The sequence below is a fragment of the Schistocerca piceifrons genome, chromosome 10 (genome assembly GCF_021461385.2).
Source record: "Schistocerca piceifrons isolate TAMUIC-IGC-003096 chromosome 10, iqSchPice1.1, whole genome shotgun sequence".
Classification (NCBI taxonomy): domain Eukaryota; kingdom Metazoa; phylum Arthropoda; class Insecta; order Orthoptera; family Acrididae; genus Schistocerca; species Schistocerca piceifrons.
Window position 1 is genome coordinate 32,233,477 of NC_060147.1, and position 19,594 is coordinate 32,253,070.

A 19,594-nucleotide genomic window follows, 5' to 3' on the forward strand; every position below is an offset into this window, starting at 1 on the left:
TATTATTTTTTTTTCAAGGATCTAATGCTTAGGCCTGGAATACTAGGATGATAGTGGAAAATATCTGCACACTATGTCGCAGAATATTATTTAGCATGCAACACTGCCTGCCCAATTACTACTTCAGAAAGTGCAAAGGCGCAGTAGAGCTCTGATCACAGTGACTCAATTTTCATATATGAGGAGGGGGGGGGGGGGGTAGAGAGAGAGAGAGAGAGAGAGAGAGAGAGAGAGAGAGAGAGAGAGAGAGAGAATGAGTGTGTGTGTGTCTGTGTGTGTGTTATTTCGCTTTTGATTTTACACTCAGTATGAAAGATCTAAATATGGAAACAGAGGTAAGTTATACTTTGTGTGTTGCACACAAATCAAAATGTATTCCTGCTACAAATTCATGACTCAACTGAGCTGTTAAAAATTACTGCAGATGTGTAGAGACAGACAGTCAACAGGAAACGAGAAGTCCATGGTGCCACCTAGGAACAGGTAAATGTGTGTTCCTTTTTTACAATTTTTGGTCTTCAAGAGGGAAGATATGACTGTTATAATTATCACTTGCACCCCCCCCCGCCCCCTCCCCCCCCCCCCCGCCCATATTACCCGGCAGTATACACCGTTCTGTAAGCAATTTGTGTTGTTCTGTATTAAATACTTATAGGTTAACACACAGCACCTGTCCCATTCAAAAGAAAAGAGGGATTTCCAAGGGGGTTAACCTCTGTGAAGTAGAAATTCTTTTGTAAGTTCATTTGTAATTACAAAGGCAATTAAGAAGGCTGTAAGATGAGATAAGTATGTGCTATCACATCACATTACCATGTAATAATGGATAAATACATGAGAACTCATTAATGTTTTGCTGGGCTCGATCAGGTAAAGACTTGATAATGCAACATTCTTTTAGCCTCAAATATAACTATTTTGATTGGGAGCAACTGTGATTGAAGCATCTATTTTTAAATGATTGCTGGTAATGTAGTTTCCACTATTAATCAGTTGCCTGTTACAGAAGTTTTGATACAGAATGATCTCCTATCAAGGAGTCACTTGGGGAGAACTGTTCAAGAAGACTTTGCAGTGAATACTAGCATTTGATCTGTCAGTTGATAACAGATGAACAACAGTCACTTGGCCTGTAGTGTATTATATTGAAAATAACTAGCAGACTATCTTGATTTCTTTGTGTATCTCATACCATGCTTCCGCTGCTGTCATACCATCCATGTATTCCATAAACACACATGGAGGTAATGAAGTTTTGGTTACATTCAGAACTAAATCTCTTACTTTAAATTACCAGCAATAACATGCAATTAACAAAAAAAGTGTGACTGAGTTGAAAGAGTTCCTTCTGTGTATGACAATTAGTATTAAAATCAATTACCGATAGATTTACTGGAACAGAGGAAATCCTCACATTCATGTGGGCAAACATGTTAATTTACAGGGTGTTAATGTATGATGCAGTCTGTCATCACATGGTTTGATTGGCCTATTCTTCCTTGAAGGGGACGCGGTGTTCCTACGCTGCAAACATCGGTTTTATCCGCCATCTGAGAGGTATTTGGAAATGAAAAATTTTGCCTACAATAAGATGGCACTCCGCCTCACTACTAAAGAGATGTCAGTGCCTGCTTGGATGAAAATCTATATGGATGATGGATAGGTGTAAGAGGAGATGCTGAGTACCCACCACAGTCCTCAGACCTTACACCTTACACCTGTTGACTTCTACCTATGGAGGACCTTGAAAATGAAGTTTGTCAACAGAAGCTAGCTACACTGATAAGCTATGAGAAACCATTGAGGCATCCTGTGTGGCTTTCACACCGATAACCCTGACAGCTCCATAATTTGGTCAACAGTTCAGCACTATCGACATTGTCTGGCTGCTAATTGGGCTTACTTTGAATAGAACACACACAATAATCTACCCCCCCCCTCCCAATGCAAGAATTGTAAGGGTATGCCAGTTTGTTACATTAACATTAAATATGAAAGAGAGTCTACATTTTTCTGGATCCCTGTGCTTGGTGTGATTAATAATGATTGGTGTCATGATAATGTCACAACCGAGTATTTGACCAGTCATGTATAACCCTTGTAGATAAATTTGTGTAATTGTTAGTAAAGTGTTGCGTTGTATACAAAGGACATTCAGTACATAATGCAACACTTTTTTTCTCAGTCAGTTTTGGTTGAATAAATTCGGAATTTGCTGTCGGACATCGTGGAATCTTCTCACTGCAGCCCTTATACATTCATGATGGCCCCTTAGGTGGCGATGCTCTACATGGTCTTCAAAATGGCGTCTGTAATGGAGGTTCATTCCAAGCAAAGAGCTGCCACTGAGTTCCATGTGATAGAAAAGCAGAGCAGTGCCGATTTTCGTAGGGGCTTGCAGAATGTCTGTCGAGGTCTGGCAGTGAACAAAAGCCTGGCGAATCATTGGGCAAGGTGTCTGTTATTATGGTTAAAAGACCTTAAAAACCTGTCTGATCTCCCTCGTGCCAACCAGCCACACACAGCTGTGACTCCTGCAATGTTGGAACATGCGAGCACTGTTTTTTGAGGTGATCAATGGATCACAATCAAATACCTCGCTGCTCGACTGCACGTGTCTGATTGGTAGTGCTGACATACTCGTCCACCGGTTGGGGTAGTCAGTGGTGTGGTGGGTTCCTCTCCGCTTATCAGGAGATAATATAGAGCAATTATGGACCATGTATGCAGAATGACTTGCACGTTACAAAACTGACCACGAGAATTTTTTGTCGAACATCGTCACAGACAATGAGTGGTGTGGTATCACATCTCCTCCGAAGAAAATGTTCAAAGTTGCATCCTTGGCCAGTAAAATCGTGGCAAAGGTCTTCTGGGACGCTGAAGGATTTATTCTATTTGATGTCGTACCTCATCTGTATATTGAGCAAGCAGTAAAGGAAACGAAAGAAAAATTCGGAGTAGGTATCAAAATCCATGGAGAAGAAATAAACACTTTGAGGTTCGCCGATGACATTGTAATTCTGTCAGAAACAGCAAAGGACTTGGAAGAGCAGCTGAACGGAATGGACAGTGTCTTGATAGGAGGATATAAGATGAACATCAAAAAAAGCAAAACGAGGATAATGGAATGTTGTCGAATTAAATCTGGCGATGCTGAGGGAATTAGGTTAGGAAATGAGACACTTAAAGTAGTAAAGGAGTTTTGCTATTTGGGGAGCAAAATAACTGATGATGGTCGAAGTAGAGAGGATATAAAATGTAGACTGGCAATGGCAAGGAATGCGTTTCTGAAGAAGAGGAATTTGTTAACATCGGGTATAGACTTAAGTGTCAGGAAGTCGTTTCTGAAAGTATTTGTATGGGAGTGAAACATGAATCATATATAGTTTGGACAAGATGAGAACAGAAGCTTTCTAAATGTGTTGCTAGAGAAGAATGCTGAAGATTAGATGGGTAGATCACATAACTAATGAGGAGGTACTGAATAGGATTTGGGAGAAGAGGAGTTTGTGGCACAACTTGACTAGAAGAAGGGATCGGTTGGTAGGACATGTTCTGAGGCATCAAGGGATCACAAATTTAGTATTGGAGGACAGTGTGGAGGGTAAAAATCGTAGAGGGAGACGAAGAGATGAATACACTAAGCAGATTCAGAAGGATGTAGGTTGCAGTAGGTACTGGGAGATGAAGAAGCTTGCACAGGATAGAGTAGCATGGAGAGCTGCATCAAACCAGTCTGAGGACTGGAGACCAGAACAACAACAACAACAACCACCTCATGGTGCAATAACCTGAAGTGTAGGGCAACTGTGCTACGCCTGGGAAACTGAAGTCAGAGATTCAGCGTGTTTGTTGCCACAAAAATGCAAACAAACTTCTCCTTCTTCATGACAATGCAAGTCCTCACACAAGGCTGCACACCCGAGATGAGCTCACAAAGCTCCATTGGACTGTTCTTCCTCATTCAGTGTACAGCGTGGACCTCACACCATCTGACTTCCATCTGTTTGACCCAATGAAGAATGGGCCCTACGGAAAACAGTACGTGGGTGGTGAGGTTATTGATGCAGTGTTGACTCTGACATCGACCAGTAGAGTGGTACCACACAGCCATACACGACCTCTCAGTAAGGTGATGGAAGGCCACCACATTGAAATGAGATTATATTGAAAAATAGTATTTTGTGGAATAATATGCTGTGCTGGAATCCTGACTAAAACCAACCTGCTTTCAGAAAAACACATTATTGCATTACTGACTGAATGCTCCTCGTGTGTAGTTTAGTGGAAGAATACAATATTAAATAAAGAAGATGTAACCATGCATACAAAGACACACATTCAGCTTGTCTCACAAACCTGTGTTTGTTCGTTCTGAAGAAAGCAGACCTGTATCTGGAAATGTGTAGCATTACTTTTGCAAACGTTTAACGATTTGACGTAGCTGTCTGGGGTGGACTTTAAGTTCTCATACACTAAAACCATCAACATGTCTGCTCTGCAAACCCTCTTAAGGTTTGTTGTGGTAAGTATATAAAATTCAGTTTACACCCCACCCCCACCCACGATCTGAAGGAAAAAAAAAAAACGAGATAACTGAGGGTCCTGTGATCACAGTTAAAGCTCAATCACACTTACGTTGTCTTTGTGCTGCACCACCGTTAAATTCCAGTCAGCAAAATGCGTTCAGGTAACTGGGAATTAGACTGTGTTTATCTCTGTGTGTTACATAGAAAAGTGGCTATTTTACCGTGTTTATGTAACACTACACAGAGTGTAATGATCGCAAGGCATTGTTGGCTGGGAGGCCCCATGCAGGGAAGTTCGGCCGCCGTATTGCAAGTCCTTTCTAGTTGACGCCACTTCGGCGACTTGCGGAGTCAATGCTGATGAAATGATGATGAAGAACACATAACACCCAGGCTTCACGAGGCAGAGAAAATCCCTGACCCCGCCTGGAATGGAACCCGGGCGCCCGTGCGCGGGAAGCAAGAGCGCTACCGCAAGACCACGAGCTGCGGACCATTACACAGAAAGAAAATATCTTGTTTCGAAGAGAAGCTCAAGAGAAACTTTACATGTGAGGAGCGCCGTCTCTTTAGGAGAAAAAGGCGTAGCTATTGTTGACACCGCTCTAAAGGCGGGGAATGAACAAAAATGGTTCGTGCTGAAATGTAGTGCCTACACACACACACACACACACACACACACACACACACACATGCGGCGGACGGTAATCTTGATCGCTACAACATAGACCGAACTGTCACCAATAACTGTTAAATACGCCAGTTGCATATGCCCTTAATGCCATCAAAAGTCTGCTCAAGGGCGAAATAGCGTTATTTTGATAAGCAGGAAATTTCAACCTCTCCTTGATTTGACCTAATAACCACCAAACTTTTTATTTTAATCGCTCATCAAATCTCCTGATCCTGCAATCTTCGAAAGGATTTCCCCTTTTCAAAAGTATAGCAATATTGTTGCGGCGACAGTTTGGATGGTCAAGATTACAGGTTATAATTCATATCAAACTTTATTGGCAGACGTTCACCATGTTACATGGCCTCAATATAATCAACCTATATCTCGATCACCTTCTCCACAAAGTTCGAAGGCGCCATACACAATCAGTGCATCCGTCTCTGTCGATGTCTAGCAAAGGACGGATCTATGGCACAGATGTTGTCTTCTCTTGTGTTGTAGCGTGTTCTACAATGTTTACTTCATTTTGGCCAAAAGATCATAATTGCATGGACTCGTATCGGTTGAATATGGTGGATGTTTGAGCCCCTCCCGCCCCCACTTACACAGGAGCTCCTGCACGAGTTTCACCGTGTGGCATCGTACAGCGTCGTGAAGGGTGATGGGTTGCTGTGGCAGAAGGAAACATCGTTGTGTGCTGTGACCATGTGTCACTTCAGTCTTCATCCGCGCACGCTGTTTGTGCTTCCTAAACGTGGTGTTAGGGCGCTTGAACTGCCCACTCTCAGAAAATACCCACAGCAGCTGACTCAGTGGTCCCTGTAAGTACACACAGCAGCTGACTCAAAAGACCCCTGTAAACGATCAAACGTGTTTGTCAGAATCGCTCTTATGTGGCCACGGATTTGCCAAGCAAACCCGTACACATTCAAACGTTTGTCAGTTTAAACTCACTTTGAAGCAGACACTATTCGCATGTACTTTGAGAGTAGTGAGTGCAATGTTGGCAGAAGAGCCAACACAGTGTTACAAGAGGAGGCCGAAATGCACACGTTTTAGCTCACGCAGGCTGGCATGAGGAAGGAAGGACTATTTTGACGTGAGGTCTGGAACATGACAAGGAATTACAATTCAGAAAGTGGGTGTAGCTAGTTTGATACTTAACTTTAATCCATTAATGATGAACGTCGCCCTTGACGGTACATGATTCACAATATTATCTGTTCAGAAGACATATAGTAACTGAATATGGCGCCTTGCTAGGTCGCAGCAAATGACGTAGCTGAAGGCTATGCTAAACTGTCGTCTCTGCAAATGAGAGCGTATGTAGACAGTGAACCATCGCTAGCAAAGTCGGCTGTACAACATGGGGCGAGTGCTAGGAAGTCTCTCTAGACCTGCCGTGTGGCGGCGCTCGGTCTGCAATCACTGATAGTGGCGACACGCGGGTCCGACGTATACTGACGGACCGCGGCCGATTTAAAGGCCACCACCGAGCAAGTGTGGTGTCTGGCGGTGACACCACTTTGAGTATGGCCACAAATGCAGACAAAGCAGTCCTGACATTAACTTTGGAACTGAGTTTAAAGAAGAAGAATGGAAATGAAGTCCCATGCTACTTGATAGAGCGTAGGGGAACGATGCAGGAGTCCCGCACCACCGTACTAGGCAAGGTCCTAGTGGAGGTGGTTTGCCATTGCCTTCCTCCGACCGTGATGATGATGATGATGGTGATGATGATAATGATGAAGACGACACAGAACACCCAGTCATCTCGGGGCAGGTGAAAATCCCTGACCCCGCCGAGAATCGAACCCGGGACCCCGTACTTGGGAAGCGAGAACGCTACTGTGAGACCACGAGCGGCAGACAAGAAGAATACTCTGGTCCAGGTAAGGGCTTAAAATGAGAGATTTACCCATGAAAATATGCTAAAGGAAATATTTCTATCAGAACCGTATGATTAAGTCAACGTTCTTCGAATGGGCAATGAAACTTTTTAAATTGGAAATTTGTGGTAAGGTCTTCTGGCACCAAACTACTGAGGTCATCGGTCCCTAAGCTTGCACAGTACTTAATCTAACTTAAACTTACGATAAGGACGACACACACACACGCACACACACACACACACACACACACACACACACACACACACACACACACACACACACACTTATGTCCGAGGGAGGACTCGAACCTCCGACGGGGAAGCCGAACTGACTGTGACAAGACGCCTTAGACTGCTCGGCCTCCGGCCGTTGTGGCCGAGCGGTTCTAGGCGCTACAGTCTGGAACCGCGCGACCGCTACGGTCGCAGGTTGAATCCTGCCTCGGGCATGGATGTGTGTGATGTCCTTACGTTAGTTAGGTTTAAGTAGTTCTAAGTTCTAGGGGACTGATGACCACTGCAGTTAAGTCCCATAATGCTCAGAGCCATTTGAACCATTTGAACTGCTCGGCCACGCCGCGCGACAACTTTAAAAGAGCAAACCTGCCCGTTGAGTTCGCTATTGTCTAGCGGCGGATGTGTAAAACATGCCCGAACTATGAAAGCTTGTCAATTTAATCTTACTTTTTAAGCAGACACTATTCATGTATGCTCTATTTTGGCACTAGTAGGAATTGCTACAAATGCAGATAAAGCATTTCCAACATAGCCTCTTGCACTGTGTTTAATGAAGAAAAAAAGCAAGACGCTGATCCAGGGAATGGTTTAAAATGAGAAATATGCAACTGAAAAGCTGTTAATGGAAATGTTTCACTCAGGAGCTGATGATTACATCAACATTCTGCGGATAGGCAGTGAAACGTTTAGTAACTTGTTTAACATTACTTCATCCTCACACTGAAATGAAATAGAAGACACAAGCATGCGAAAATTTATTTTCTTCTGACTGGTCCTCTAATGACAGGTCACTAAACTACTGCAATGCGGGAACATATTGCCCACATCGTCCGTTGAAGAACCGGAGAACTTCGTTTCTTTTATTTCATTCCAGTCCCCTTCTGTGTCACTATGTCCATAAAATATTGATTTTGTTCATAACTTCTTCATGCGTAATATATGGCTGGGAAAGGTGTGTTACCTCTACCAGTTCGATTATTGACTGTGCTATTTTGCTTTTATACTTGATCAAAGTATTCATAGCAGTGTTCAAAAGTTCAAATGTATGTGATTGTTAAGGGACGAAACTGCTGAGGTCATCGGTCCCAGCCGGCCGCGGTGGCCGAGCGGTTCTAGGCGCTTCAAGCGGTTCTAGGCGCTTCAGTCCGGAACCGCGTGACTGCTACGGTCGCAGGTTCGAATCCTGCCTCAGGCATGGATGTGTGTGATGTGCTTAGGTTAGTTAGGTTTAAGTAGTTCTAAGTTCTAGGGGACTGATGACCTAAGATGTTCAGAGCCATTTGAACCAATCATCACACACACACACACACGCACACGCACACACACACACACACACACACACACACACACACACACACACACATGCCCGAGGGAGGACTCGAACCTCCGGTGGGAGGGGCCGCGCAATCCGTGACGTAGCGCCTCAAACTGCTCGGTCACTCCACGCGGCTCATATTAGTGGAAACTCACGATACAGTGAGATAAATCGTAATAAAACAATTTTTCAATAAACATATGTGGCGAAACGTCAACACAAACAACGTCCGCGATCTAGCCAATGTTTCTGTCAATCAAAATTTCTCTCAAACACGTCTCAGACGATCTACGCTTGACGAACATGTCAAACTGCACTGTACACGCTCAAATATTTGACAGCATAGTTAAGGTTGACAAAATGTTTGAGCGTTTACAGGGGCCTTCGCCGTTTACTGCCTTACTACATATTACCGCAGTGTTCCCACTACTTTCTATCCAACCGATGTATAACACTTCTTCATCTTCTGTTCTATCCAAAACATCAAAACGTGCCGCCATCTTCATACAGTACGGGTTTATTTTAACCGCGAAAATTTCAAAACAAATAAGCTTCCTCCGACTCGGTCAACTCCACGACCGTTTCCATGTCGTGTCACCAAATCCTGTATGCTGCTGTTTGCAAATGGGGCTCTCCAGAAACAGATGCAAATGCAAAAAAGAATCGAGCCCCGTCCGTTTGTACATCTGCTGTGATTGCAGAGATTCGAACACGAATGATCGAAAGCTGACACGTTAATTGTCGCAACAGGTGAACGTTTCGCGTAGGTTTTGTCGACATGTTTTCTACACCATACAGGGATGAAGCCCTACAAAATGAAGTGTCGAAGAACTAAAGGAGGAAGTTAAGCCGGCCGGTATGGCCGTGCGGTTCTAGGCGCGTGACCGCTGCGGTCGCAGGTTCGAATCCTGCCTCGGGCATGGATGTGTGTGATGTGCTTAGGTTAGTTAGGTTTAAGTAGTTCTAAGTTCTAGGGGACTGATGACCACAGATGTTAAGTCCCATAGTGCTCAGAGCCATTTGAACCTTTTTTTTTTTTAGAAAGTTAAGGCAAAACGTGTAAATTACTGTAAATATCTGTGTAAAACAATTGAGTAGAGTATTGGATCAGCTGCGATGAATCCAGGTTGCATCTGGTAGCACATGTGAACTCGCAGGACATCAGATGTTGGTGAACAAACAGTCGCTACAGGAGGATAAGGAACCTCTTCACGGTGAAAAAAATCTGAGTGGGATGTGTGCTGTCAGCAAGTCGGATTGTGGGTCGTGTATTCTTTGAAACAACAGTAAACACTGCTGAGTATATGCAAATCTTTCAGGAATTTAATACTGGATGATTATAGTTAAAGTTAAACTTTCAAACCACCGTAGAAACAACCACTGATCAGAGGGTGCGTTTCTGGATGAGGTATCGAATATATTGCTTCCCCCTACTTATACCTCCCGAGGAGATCACGAATGTAAATTTAGAGAGATTCGAGCGCGCACGGAGGCTTTCCGGCAGTCGTTCTTCCCGCGAACCATAAGCGACTGGAACAGGAAAGGGAGGTAATGACAGTGGCACGTAAAGTGCCCTCCGCCACACACCGTTGGATGGCTTGCGAAGTATAAATGTAGATGCAGATGTAGGTCAGAATGACGTCAAATTGCAACGGAATATCATCAGAGAAAGGGGAAAACGCATGGCAGAAGAAAAATAGTTACAAAATGCATCAATGGATGGTGCTATAAACATCATAATGTAATTGAGGTCGACTACAAATGACAAATGAATCATACAACAATGCCTAAGGTGTACGTTTGACGTTAAACAAACTGCAGTACTCAGTGTGCATTAGTTACGTAAGCCCATCCATCACGTCAAGGTCATATCACATCGGATGGGAAAAATCGGTTTTTAATTGTCCTGAGACCAAAATCCGCATAAAAGGCATCAACCAAAATCAAATCGGATTATTAATTTCCGTGTGATAGGCGCAAAACATGTTCAATATGTTGTCTACCGTTTTCTGCAACAAATTGAAATCGAGAAACAGCACGTTCCACAACTGATCGAAATGTTTTCGGGGTCACATTCAGAATATGTTGCGCAAAGTGTGCCTTCAGTGCAGCTAAGTTTGCAATCGGAACACTGAACACAAGATCTTTCACATAGCCCCACAGCCAGAAGTCGCACGGATTAAGATAAGGCTGTAAGGAAAAGCGGCTGATAATTCTAGCATTTCCGAAATGACGATTCAGCAGCTGCTTAACTGGATTTGCAATTTGCGGAGGTGCACCATCTAGTGTAAAAAAGATCCCATCCACATATCCACGCTGTTGGAATGACGTGGTTGCACAAAAGACACTCATAGCGCTTACCAGTGACGGTACAGGTAACAGGACCGGAAGCACCTGTCTCTTCGAAAAAATATGGCCGTATGATAAATGATGCCGTAATCCCACACCTCACAGTGACCTTTTCAGGATGAAGTGGTACTGGTTGATTTGCGTGTCAATTTTCTGTTGCCCGTGTTGGACAATTCTGTGTATCGACATATCCTTGTCAGATGGAAGTGGGCTACATCTGTCCGAAAAATCTTTCACGGCCAGTCATTGTATGCGAGCAAGAGATTATAAAGCAAAGGTCTCTCTTGCTGGCAGGTCAGCAGGAAGCAACTCGTGCGCATGGGTAATTTTGAATGGCTAGCAAAGAAGGATGTTTCGTAGGATTTTACGCACCGTGCTCACGGGTGTGTCCAATGTTCGGGGAATTCTCCGTGCACCACACGTTTGCACACCACCACTCGCCTCCTCCTGCACTGCTGTGGCCACTGCTTCCACTGACGTCGAATCAATTCGTTTCCTCCCTCTACCGGGTTGCACACCAAAGGAACCCGCCTTTCCGAATTTCCGAATTATTTTCTCCAGACCCACTGTAACGTCGGACCAACGTCTATTTTCAAACCATTCAGTGTCTGGAACTTCTGCAGAGCGACGTGTGCACAGTCATCGTTCTTGTAATATACACTACTGGCCGTTAAAAATGCTACACCACGAAGATGACGCGCTACAGACGCGGAATTTAACCGACAGGAAGAAGATGCTGTGATATGCAAATCATTAGCTTTTCAGAGCATTCACACAAGGTTGGCGCCGGTGGCGACACCTACAAAGTGCTGACATGAGGAAAGTTTCCAACCGATTTCTCATACACAAACAGCAGTTGACCGGCGTTGCCTGGTGAAACGCTGTTGTGATGCCTCGTGTAAGGAGGAGAAATGCGTACTATCACGTTTCCGACTTTGATAAAGGTCGGATTGTAGCCTATCGCGATTGCGGTTTATCGTATCGCGACATTGCTGCTCGCGTCGGTCGACATCCAATGACTGTTAGCAGAATATGGAATCAGTGGGTTCAGGAGGGTAATACGGAACGCCGTGCTGGATCCCAACGGCCTCATATCACTAGCAGTCGAGATGACAGGCATCTTATCCTCATGGCTCGAACGGATCGTGCAACCACGTCTCGATCCCTGAGTCAAGAGTTGGGGACGTTTGCAAGACAACAACCAAATGCACGAACAGTTCGACGACGTTTGTAGCAGCATGGACTATAAGCTCGGAGGCGTGGCTGCGGTTACCCTTGACGCTGCATCACAGACAGGAGCGCCTGCGATGGTGTACTGAACGACGAACCTGGGTGCACGAATGGCAAAACGTCATTTTTTCGGATGGATCTAGGTTCTGTTTACAGCATCACCATGGTCGCATCCGTGTTTGGCGACATCGCGGTGAACTCACAATGGAAGCGTGTATTCGTCATCGACATAATGGCGTATCACCTGATCTGATGGCACGGGGTGCCATTGGTTATACGTCTCGGTCACCTCTTGTTCGCATTGACGACACTTTGAATAGTGGTACGTTACATTTCAGATGTGCTACGACCCATGGCTCTACCCTTCACTTGATCCCTGCGAAACCCTACATTTCAGTAGGATAATACACGACCACATGTTGCAGGTCCTGTACAGGCCTTTCTGGATACAGAAAGTATTCGACTGCTGCCCTGTCCAGCACATTCTCCAGATCTCTCACCAATTGAAAACGTATGATCAATGGTGGCCGAGCAACGCCATCCAAGTTCTGTTTGTTTGACTCAATGCCCAGGCGTGTTTAGGCCGTTATTACCGCCAGAGGTGGTTATTCTGGGTACTGATTTCTCAGGATCTATGCACCCAAATTGCCTGAAAATGTAATCACATGTCAGTTCTAGTATAACATATTTGTCCAGTGAATACCCGTTTATCATCTGCATTTCTTCTTGGTGTAGCAGTTTTAATGGCCAGTAGTGTAGCTTTACTAGCAGAGCGCGATCCTGCATTGAGATTGTCATGGCGAACGTCGCAGACGCGAAAGGAGGAAAAGGCGTGTACCCGGCGTGATTATACCAACCTCAATGGGTCGTCCGCATGACAGGTGTTTTCATTTACGTATTCTGACACATATAGCGCCATCTATTGATCAATTTTCACACTTTTTTTTCTTATGCCTTGCGTTTTCCCTCTTCTCCGATAACATTCCGTTGGAATTTGATGTCATTCAGACCAGTGGTGTTATTTCTACAGCGTTTTGAAAGTTTAATTATAATGACCCTGTACACAGTTGACCCCACGTGAACCTACGTAAACTATCTTTCAACAGGTTCAGCCACCTGTTACATTTCACGCGAGTCGATCTCAGGCATTCATCAAAGATTCGTAGAGAAAAGGACAATTAGCAAAGGATTGTGGTCGCTGCAATCACTGGACCTATCCGTGGGGCAACCTAAAGGAAAAAGTGTACGCAAATGAATCAATAGCGTTAGAGACTTGAAGGACAATATTCACATTGAAATCTTGGGAACTGATGCGGTAGAGCTGATTAAAGTGTACGTTAACATTTTAGGGACTGCGCTAAGGTGCATTGAAGCACAAGGTCAGCACCTACTAATTCCGCCGGCCGGTGTAGCCGTGCGGTTCTAGGCACTTCAGTCTGGAACCACGTGACTGCTACGGTCACAGGTTCGAATCCTGCCTCGGGCATGGATGTGTGTGATGTCCTTAGGTTAGTTAGGTTTAAGTAGTTCTAAGTTCTAGGGGACTGCTGACCTCAGAAGTGAAGTCCTATAGTGCTCAGAGCCATTTGAACCATTTTTGAACCTACTAATTCCGTAAATGTAGACTATTGCATTAGCTTATTTGTTAGTTCTTTATTGTCTAATTATTACACGTATAGCTTTTTTTTGTTGGATCTGCTCGTGGCGGACAACAATGCGTGCGTAATTGGCGAGCAGTGTCCACTCGATGCCGGTTTTTCGTGGGCTACCCTGTATTTGTTTGATGTAAATTCCATGCTTTCGTATGCATAATGTAACATTTGTCTTACTATGTTCGTTGATTCAGTACATATGGGAATAACTGTTCTTATTCACTGTGTAGTTATTTAACAAGAATGGATTTGTGAATGTTAATTTTCGAAGCTACGTTGTTGTGCGATTCTAATACCGATTGGTTATAATTAAAGTGCAGCTACACACAGATGTCCAGTGTGTGCTGTGATTATCGCACGGCAGCGAAACTTCACAGATATTTTAATGCAGTAATGTGGCAGAAAGTGAGCAACATGCGGAAAGATCTAAATGAAGCTTGTGTGGAATATGGGATGCGAATAAACACAGCGAAAACAAAGAGTATGGTCATCACTACAAGACGCAGACTGTCCAATATTAAAATACGACAATCTACCATTAGCCAAGTAAGTGCATTTAAATATCTTGGAAGCACAATAACTGAAGACTTGAGATGTCACCAGGAGGTGAAAACTCGAATTGCCATAGCGAAGGAGGCGTTCAACAGAAAGTGGAGACTCTTACGTGGCAAATTAGATAAAGGACTAAGGAAAAGGGTTGGCAAATGTTTTGTCTGGAGTGTGGCACTATATGGGGCAGAAACATGGACGCTGAGACGAGAGGATGGAAAAAGGTTAGAAGCAATTGACATGTGGATGTGGAGGAGAATGGAGGGAATAAGCTGGATGGAAAGAGTGAGTAATGAAAGAGTATTGGAAAGGGTTGGTGAGGGAAGATGTCTGCTGAAGGTTTTAAGAGGAAGGAGAAAGAACTGGTTGGGACATTCATTGAGAAGGGAGTGCTTGCTAGCAGATGCTTTGGAAGGAATTGTTTGTGGGAGAAGACTGGGAGGAAGAGGGAGATACAAGGTGATAGACGACATAAAGGGAAGAGGAAATTATGCAGTGCTGAAGAGGATGGCAGAAGACCGGACAGCCTGGAGAACTACCGTGTGAAAACCTGCCTTTTGGCAGAACACTGATGATGATGAATGCAGAACCGTTGGAAAAAATTTGTTTCAGTTTTACCACCAGGTGTAAAACTGTAGCTGAGAATGCAAGAAGGCCGTATAGAAATGTTACCATTATACGGGGTGTATCAAAAAGAATCATCTGATTAAAAGAAAATCATAACTACTATGTTATTTGAGATATGTGCTTGAACATTGTACTATTGGAAAGAGCAAACTCTCGAGTTTTACATGGTTCCCGCTACATAGCAGCAGTTTGCACCCCACTTCAGGTCTAGTAAAAATGGTATCAGGACTACAGAAAGCGTCTTGTGTTTTACGTTTTGCGCAGTGCGGGTCAAAAAATGGTTCAAATGGCTCTGAGCACTATGCGACTTAACTTTTCTCAGGTCATCAGTCGCCTAGAACTTAGAACTAATTAAACCTAACTAACCTAAGGACATCACACGCATCCATGCCCGGGGCGGGATTCGAACCTGCGACCGTAGCGGTCGCCCGGCTCCAGACTGCAGCGCCCAGAACCGCACGGCCACTCCGGCCGGCAGTGCGGGTCAGTAATAACTGAAGAGCTGACATGGAAAAGGGTGTAAGAGCCAAATCGGTCATTATTCCAATTTTGCATTGAAAATGTCCTATGTGAGATCGCCAGCGGCCTGGAGGGAGATCTATGTCCAGAGCGACTGCTTGTAGTTCCCACCGACGCTGCTAGATGGCATATGATGTAACTCCACAGTAGAGAGCCTGTATTCCCTATACAGGCTCTCCACTCCACAGTTGTTGGAGTGGAAAAGGATGTATGTGCCATTCAGTATTCAGTGAGAGTCAGTGCTACACTCAGTGAAGTCTGAGTGTTGATTTATATTCACTACTCATTTAAGTGTGTTTTGATGCTTACTGAAGAATTATACAGAGCTAACAAGGGAACCTCCCCATCGCACCCCTCTCAGATTTAGTTATAAGTTGGCACAGTGGATAGACCTTGAAAAACTGAACACAGATCAATCGAGAAAACAGGAAGAAGTTGTGTGAAACTATGAAAAAAATTAGTAAAATATACAAACTTGGTAGTCCATGCGAAGATAGGCAACATCAAGGACACTGGGAGTCAAGGTGCGCCGTGGTCCCGTGGTTAGCCAGAGCAGCTACGGAACGAAAGGTCCTAGGTTCAAGTCTTCCTTTGAGTGAGAAGTTTAATTTTTTATTTTCAGTTTATGTGACAAACTCTTATGTTTTCATCACTATTTTGGAAGTGATTATCACATCTACAAGAAAACCTAAATCGGGCAAGGTAGAAGAATCTTTTTACCCATTCGCCAAGTGTACAAGTTAGGTGGGTCGACAACATATTCCTGTCATGTGACGCACATGCCGTCACCAGTGTCGTATAGAATATATCAGACGTGTTTTCCCTTGGAGGAATCGGTTGACCTATGACCTTGCAATCAAATGTTTTCGGTTCCCATTGGAGAGGCACGTCCCTTCGTTTACTAATCGCACGGTTTTGCGGTGCGGTCGCAAAACACAGACACTAAACTTATTGCAGTGAACAGAAACGTCAATGAACGAACGGACAGATCATAACTTTGCGAAAATAAAGAAAGTAAAATTTTCAGTCGAGGGAAAACTTGAACCTAGGACCTCTCGTTCAGCAGCTACTCACGTTAACCACGAGACCACGGCGCTGCTAAGCTCGCATTTTCCTTGATGTTGCCTATCTTGCATATGGACTACTCAGTTCGTATATTTTACTAATTTTTTTCACGGTTCCACATAACTTCTTCCTGTTTTCTCGATTGATCTGTGTTCAGTTTTTCAAGGTCTATCCACTGTGCCAACTTATAACTAAATCTGAGGGGGGTGCGATGGGGAGCTTCCCTTGTAAGATGACAAGGAACATCCCAAAGTGAAGGAGGTGTATCAACCTCCAGACAAGGTAGGTTTCAATCAGTGCTTTGTTAAATATAACAACGTAATCAACACATTATTTGCATTAAACTCCTTCAATATTGTTGCTGATTCCACTGTGTTCACTCTATCAAGGCTTCCTGTAAATGCCTATATGCGTGCCAATCATTGATCAAGAGCCACTTCCAGAAGCTGTAAGAGGATTTCTCTCATTTAGCAAACGATGCACAAGGCACGTATTTAATTAGTCTAATTCAACTGACGAACATTGCAAGAAGACGCCATGGGAGCTATGAAGATCCAGCAGACAGCAGAAGACGTCAGCTACGTACACTATTCCATCATGGCAAGGTACCGTATGGGTCTGTAACAGTACCTTCTTAGCTGTTTTCAGAATATCGAAAAAGAAATACCATCTACTCCTGGAATGTTTAAAGAAAGGAGATAAAGTGTTCAGGGATGCCCGAGGCACTTCCGCCGCGTCACACAAGCAAAAATATGATGCCACTGACACACATAACATAAAAGATCATGTACGATCATTCCCAACAGAAGAAAGCCATTATTCGAGGCATCATCATCAGTTATCTGCTATATTAGCAGATCCTTTGCCTCTCTATATTCTGTGATCCATTGCTTCCTTCTTAAGGCTGCTGTATGTTGTACCGTCCATCACGTCATCCAGTATCTGGAATCTCTTCCTTCCTCGCTTCCTTTTCCCTTCTACATAAGCTTCTAAAACTGTTTTTATCAGTCCGTCATTCTTTCTTAATATATACCCAATCCAATTTCTTCTTCTTCTCTTTAGTACATCTAGTAACTGTCTTTTCTCTCCCACTCTTCTCAGTACCTCTTCATTTTTTACTCTGTCCATCCAACTTATTGTTTCCATCCTCCGCCATGTCCAGATCTCAAAAGCCTCCAGTCATTTTCTGTCTTTTTTCCTCATAGTCCATGTTTCAGCGCCATGTAGAAGAACACTCCATACAAGACATTTTATGAGTCTTTTCCTGAGTTCTCTGTCCATACCGCTGCAGAAGATTCTCCTTTTCTTATAAAACGCCTCTTTTGCCATTGCTATCCTTGTTTTAATTTCTGTGGTGCACTTCCAGTCGGTGTCTATCCTGCTTCCAAGATACTTAAAATTTTGCACCCGTTCTAGTGTTTCTGCATTCAGCATAATTTTTATTTCCTTATTTCCTCCCAGTGCCAATACTTTTGTTTTATTTGTGTTAATTTTCATTCCATATTTTTTTCCGTTAGTTGCAATGGTGTCCACCAAATCCTGTAATTCTTTTTCCCCTGTGACTAGAAGGACCATGTCATCAGCAAATCTCAAACACCCTACTCTTCTTCCTCTAATTTCTACTCCTTTGTCATCTAATGAGCATTGGTCAATCATATTTTCCAAGTATCACCTACTCTTTTCAACCTCGTGATAAACAGCAACCTTGTCGTACTCCTTTTCCTAGTCTGTTCCAGTTTGTACTTTCTCCTCTCACTTTAACTGAAACTGTGGTGTCACCGCCAGACACCACACTTGCTAGGTGGTAGTTTAAATCGGCCGCGGTCCATGTAGTACATGTCGGACCCGCGTGTCGCCACTGTGATCGCAGACCTAGCGCCACCACCAAGGCAGGTCTCGTGATACGAGAGTGGACTCGACCCCAGTTGTACGAGAACCAAGCTACCGCCCAGTTGTACGCGAACCTAGCTATCGCCCAGTTGTACGAAGCCTTTCTCTCTCATTAGCCGAGAGACAGAATAGCCATCAGAAGTTAATGGCTACGAACTAACAAGGAGCCATTTGTATCAGTGCCTATAGCGTACGAGTATTCAAGAGAGATGTATTCCAAGGAATAAATAAAAGTTAAGTAAAAAGCATCTACATACTTTTCTTCTTATTCATTTATAAGTTCTCATGTTCCAGACTTCACGCCCGTCTGCTTCATGCCGTGCGTGCACTATCGGCTACAGCATTAGTCTAGCGTGCCTTTCTTTTGGCTACTACCGTGTGGCGTAACAGTCTGGTTACGTCACTACAGAAACTTTTTGATTAAGATATAATGAGTTTATAAGTCTTCTGGTTTTCCAGTCCACTCTCTTTTCCCTCATTATAGTCGCCAGCTTGTCCCAAACGACATTGTCAAATGCCTTTTCTAGATCGATGAAGCACATATATAGCTCTCTTCCTTTTTCAATAAACCTTTCTATCAAGATTCGTAGGAGCCCTATTGCATCTCTGGTGCCCGTATTCCGTGTAAAGCCAAACTGATCCTCGCCAAGATTCTCCTCCATTACTTTTTCAAGTTATTTATTAATTATTCTTAACATCACTTTGGCTGCATGTGAAATGAGGCTGATTGCCCTGTGCTCGCTGCATTTCCTGGTTCCTTGTTTTTTCGGTAATGGAATCATTACTGTTGTCAGAAAGTCCTCAGGCCATTCAACACCGTCATATATTACATAACCTCAATTCGAGGCAGTAGTCAGCAAAGCAATACCTCAGTCCTGACTTAAACATTAATCGGCTTTATCATGCATTCAAGGGAAAATTTCCTGAGACACATACTCATGGTCGATTTTATTGCAGACTCTTCAAGAGAGAATTTCCCAATCTGCATTTTAGACGGCCGAGAACACATACCTGGCGTACCTGCGATAAGTTCAAAATGGCTCTGAGCACTATGGGACTTAA

At 43.8% G+C, this 19,594-nt stretch overlaps 1 protein-coding gene across 1 annotated transcript in view; it reads left to right on the forward strand.

Annotated features, from left to right (window-relative positions):
* Positions 1-308: 308 nt before the first annotated feature.
* Positions 309-19,594, forward strand: part of LOC124718657 (repetitive proline-rich cell wall protein 2-like) — a 150,870-nt gene continuing 131,584 nt past the window's right edge. The window contains exon 1 of the mRNA XM_047244285.1: positions 309-335. Coding sequence (XP_047100241.1) covers positions 309-335 — 27 coding nt within the window. The remainder of the gene's footprint in view (positions 336-19,594) is intronic.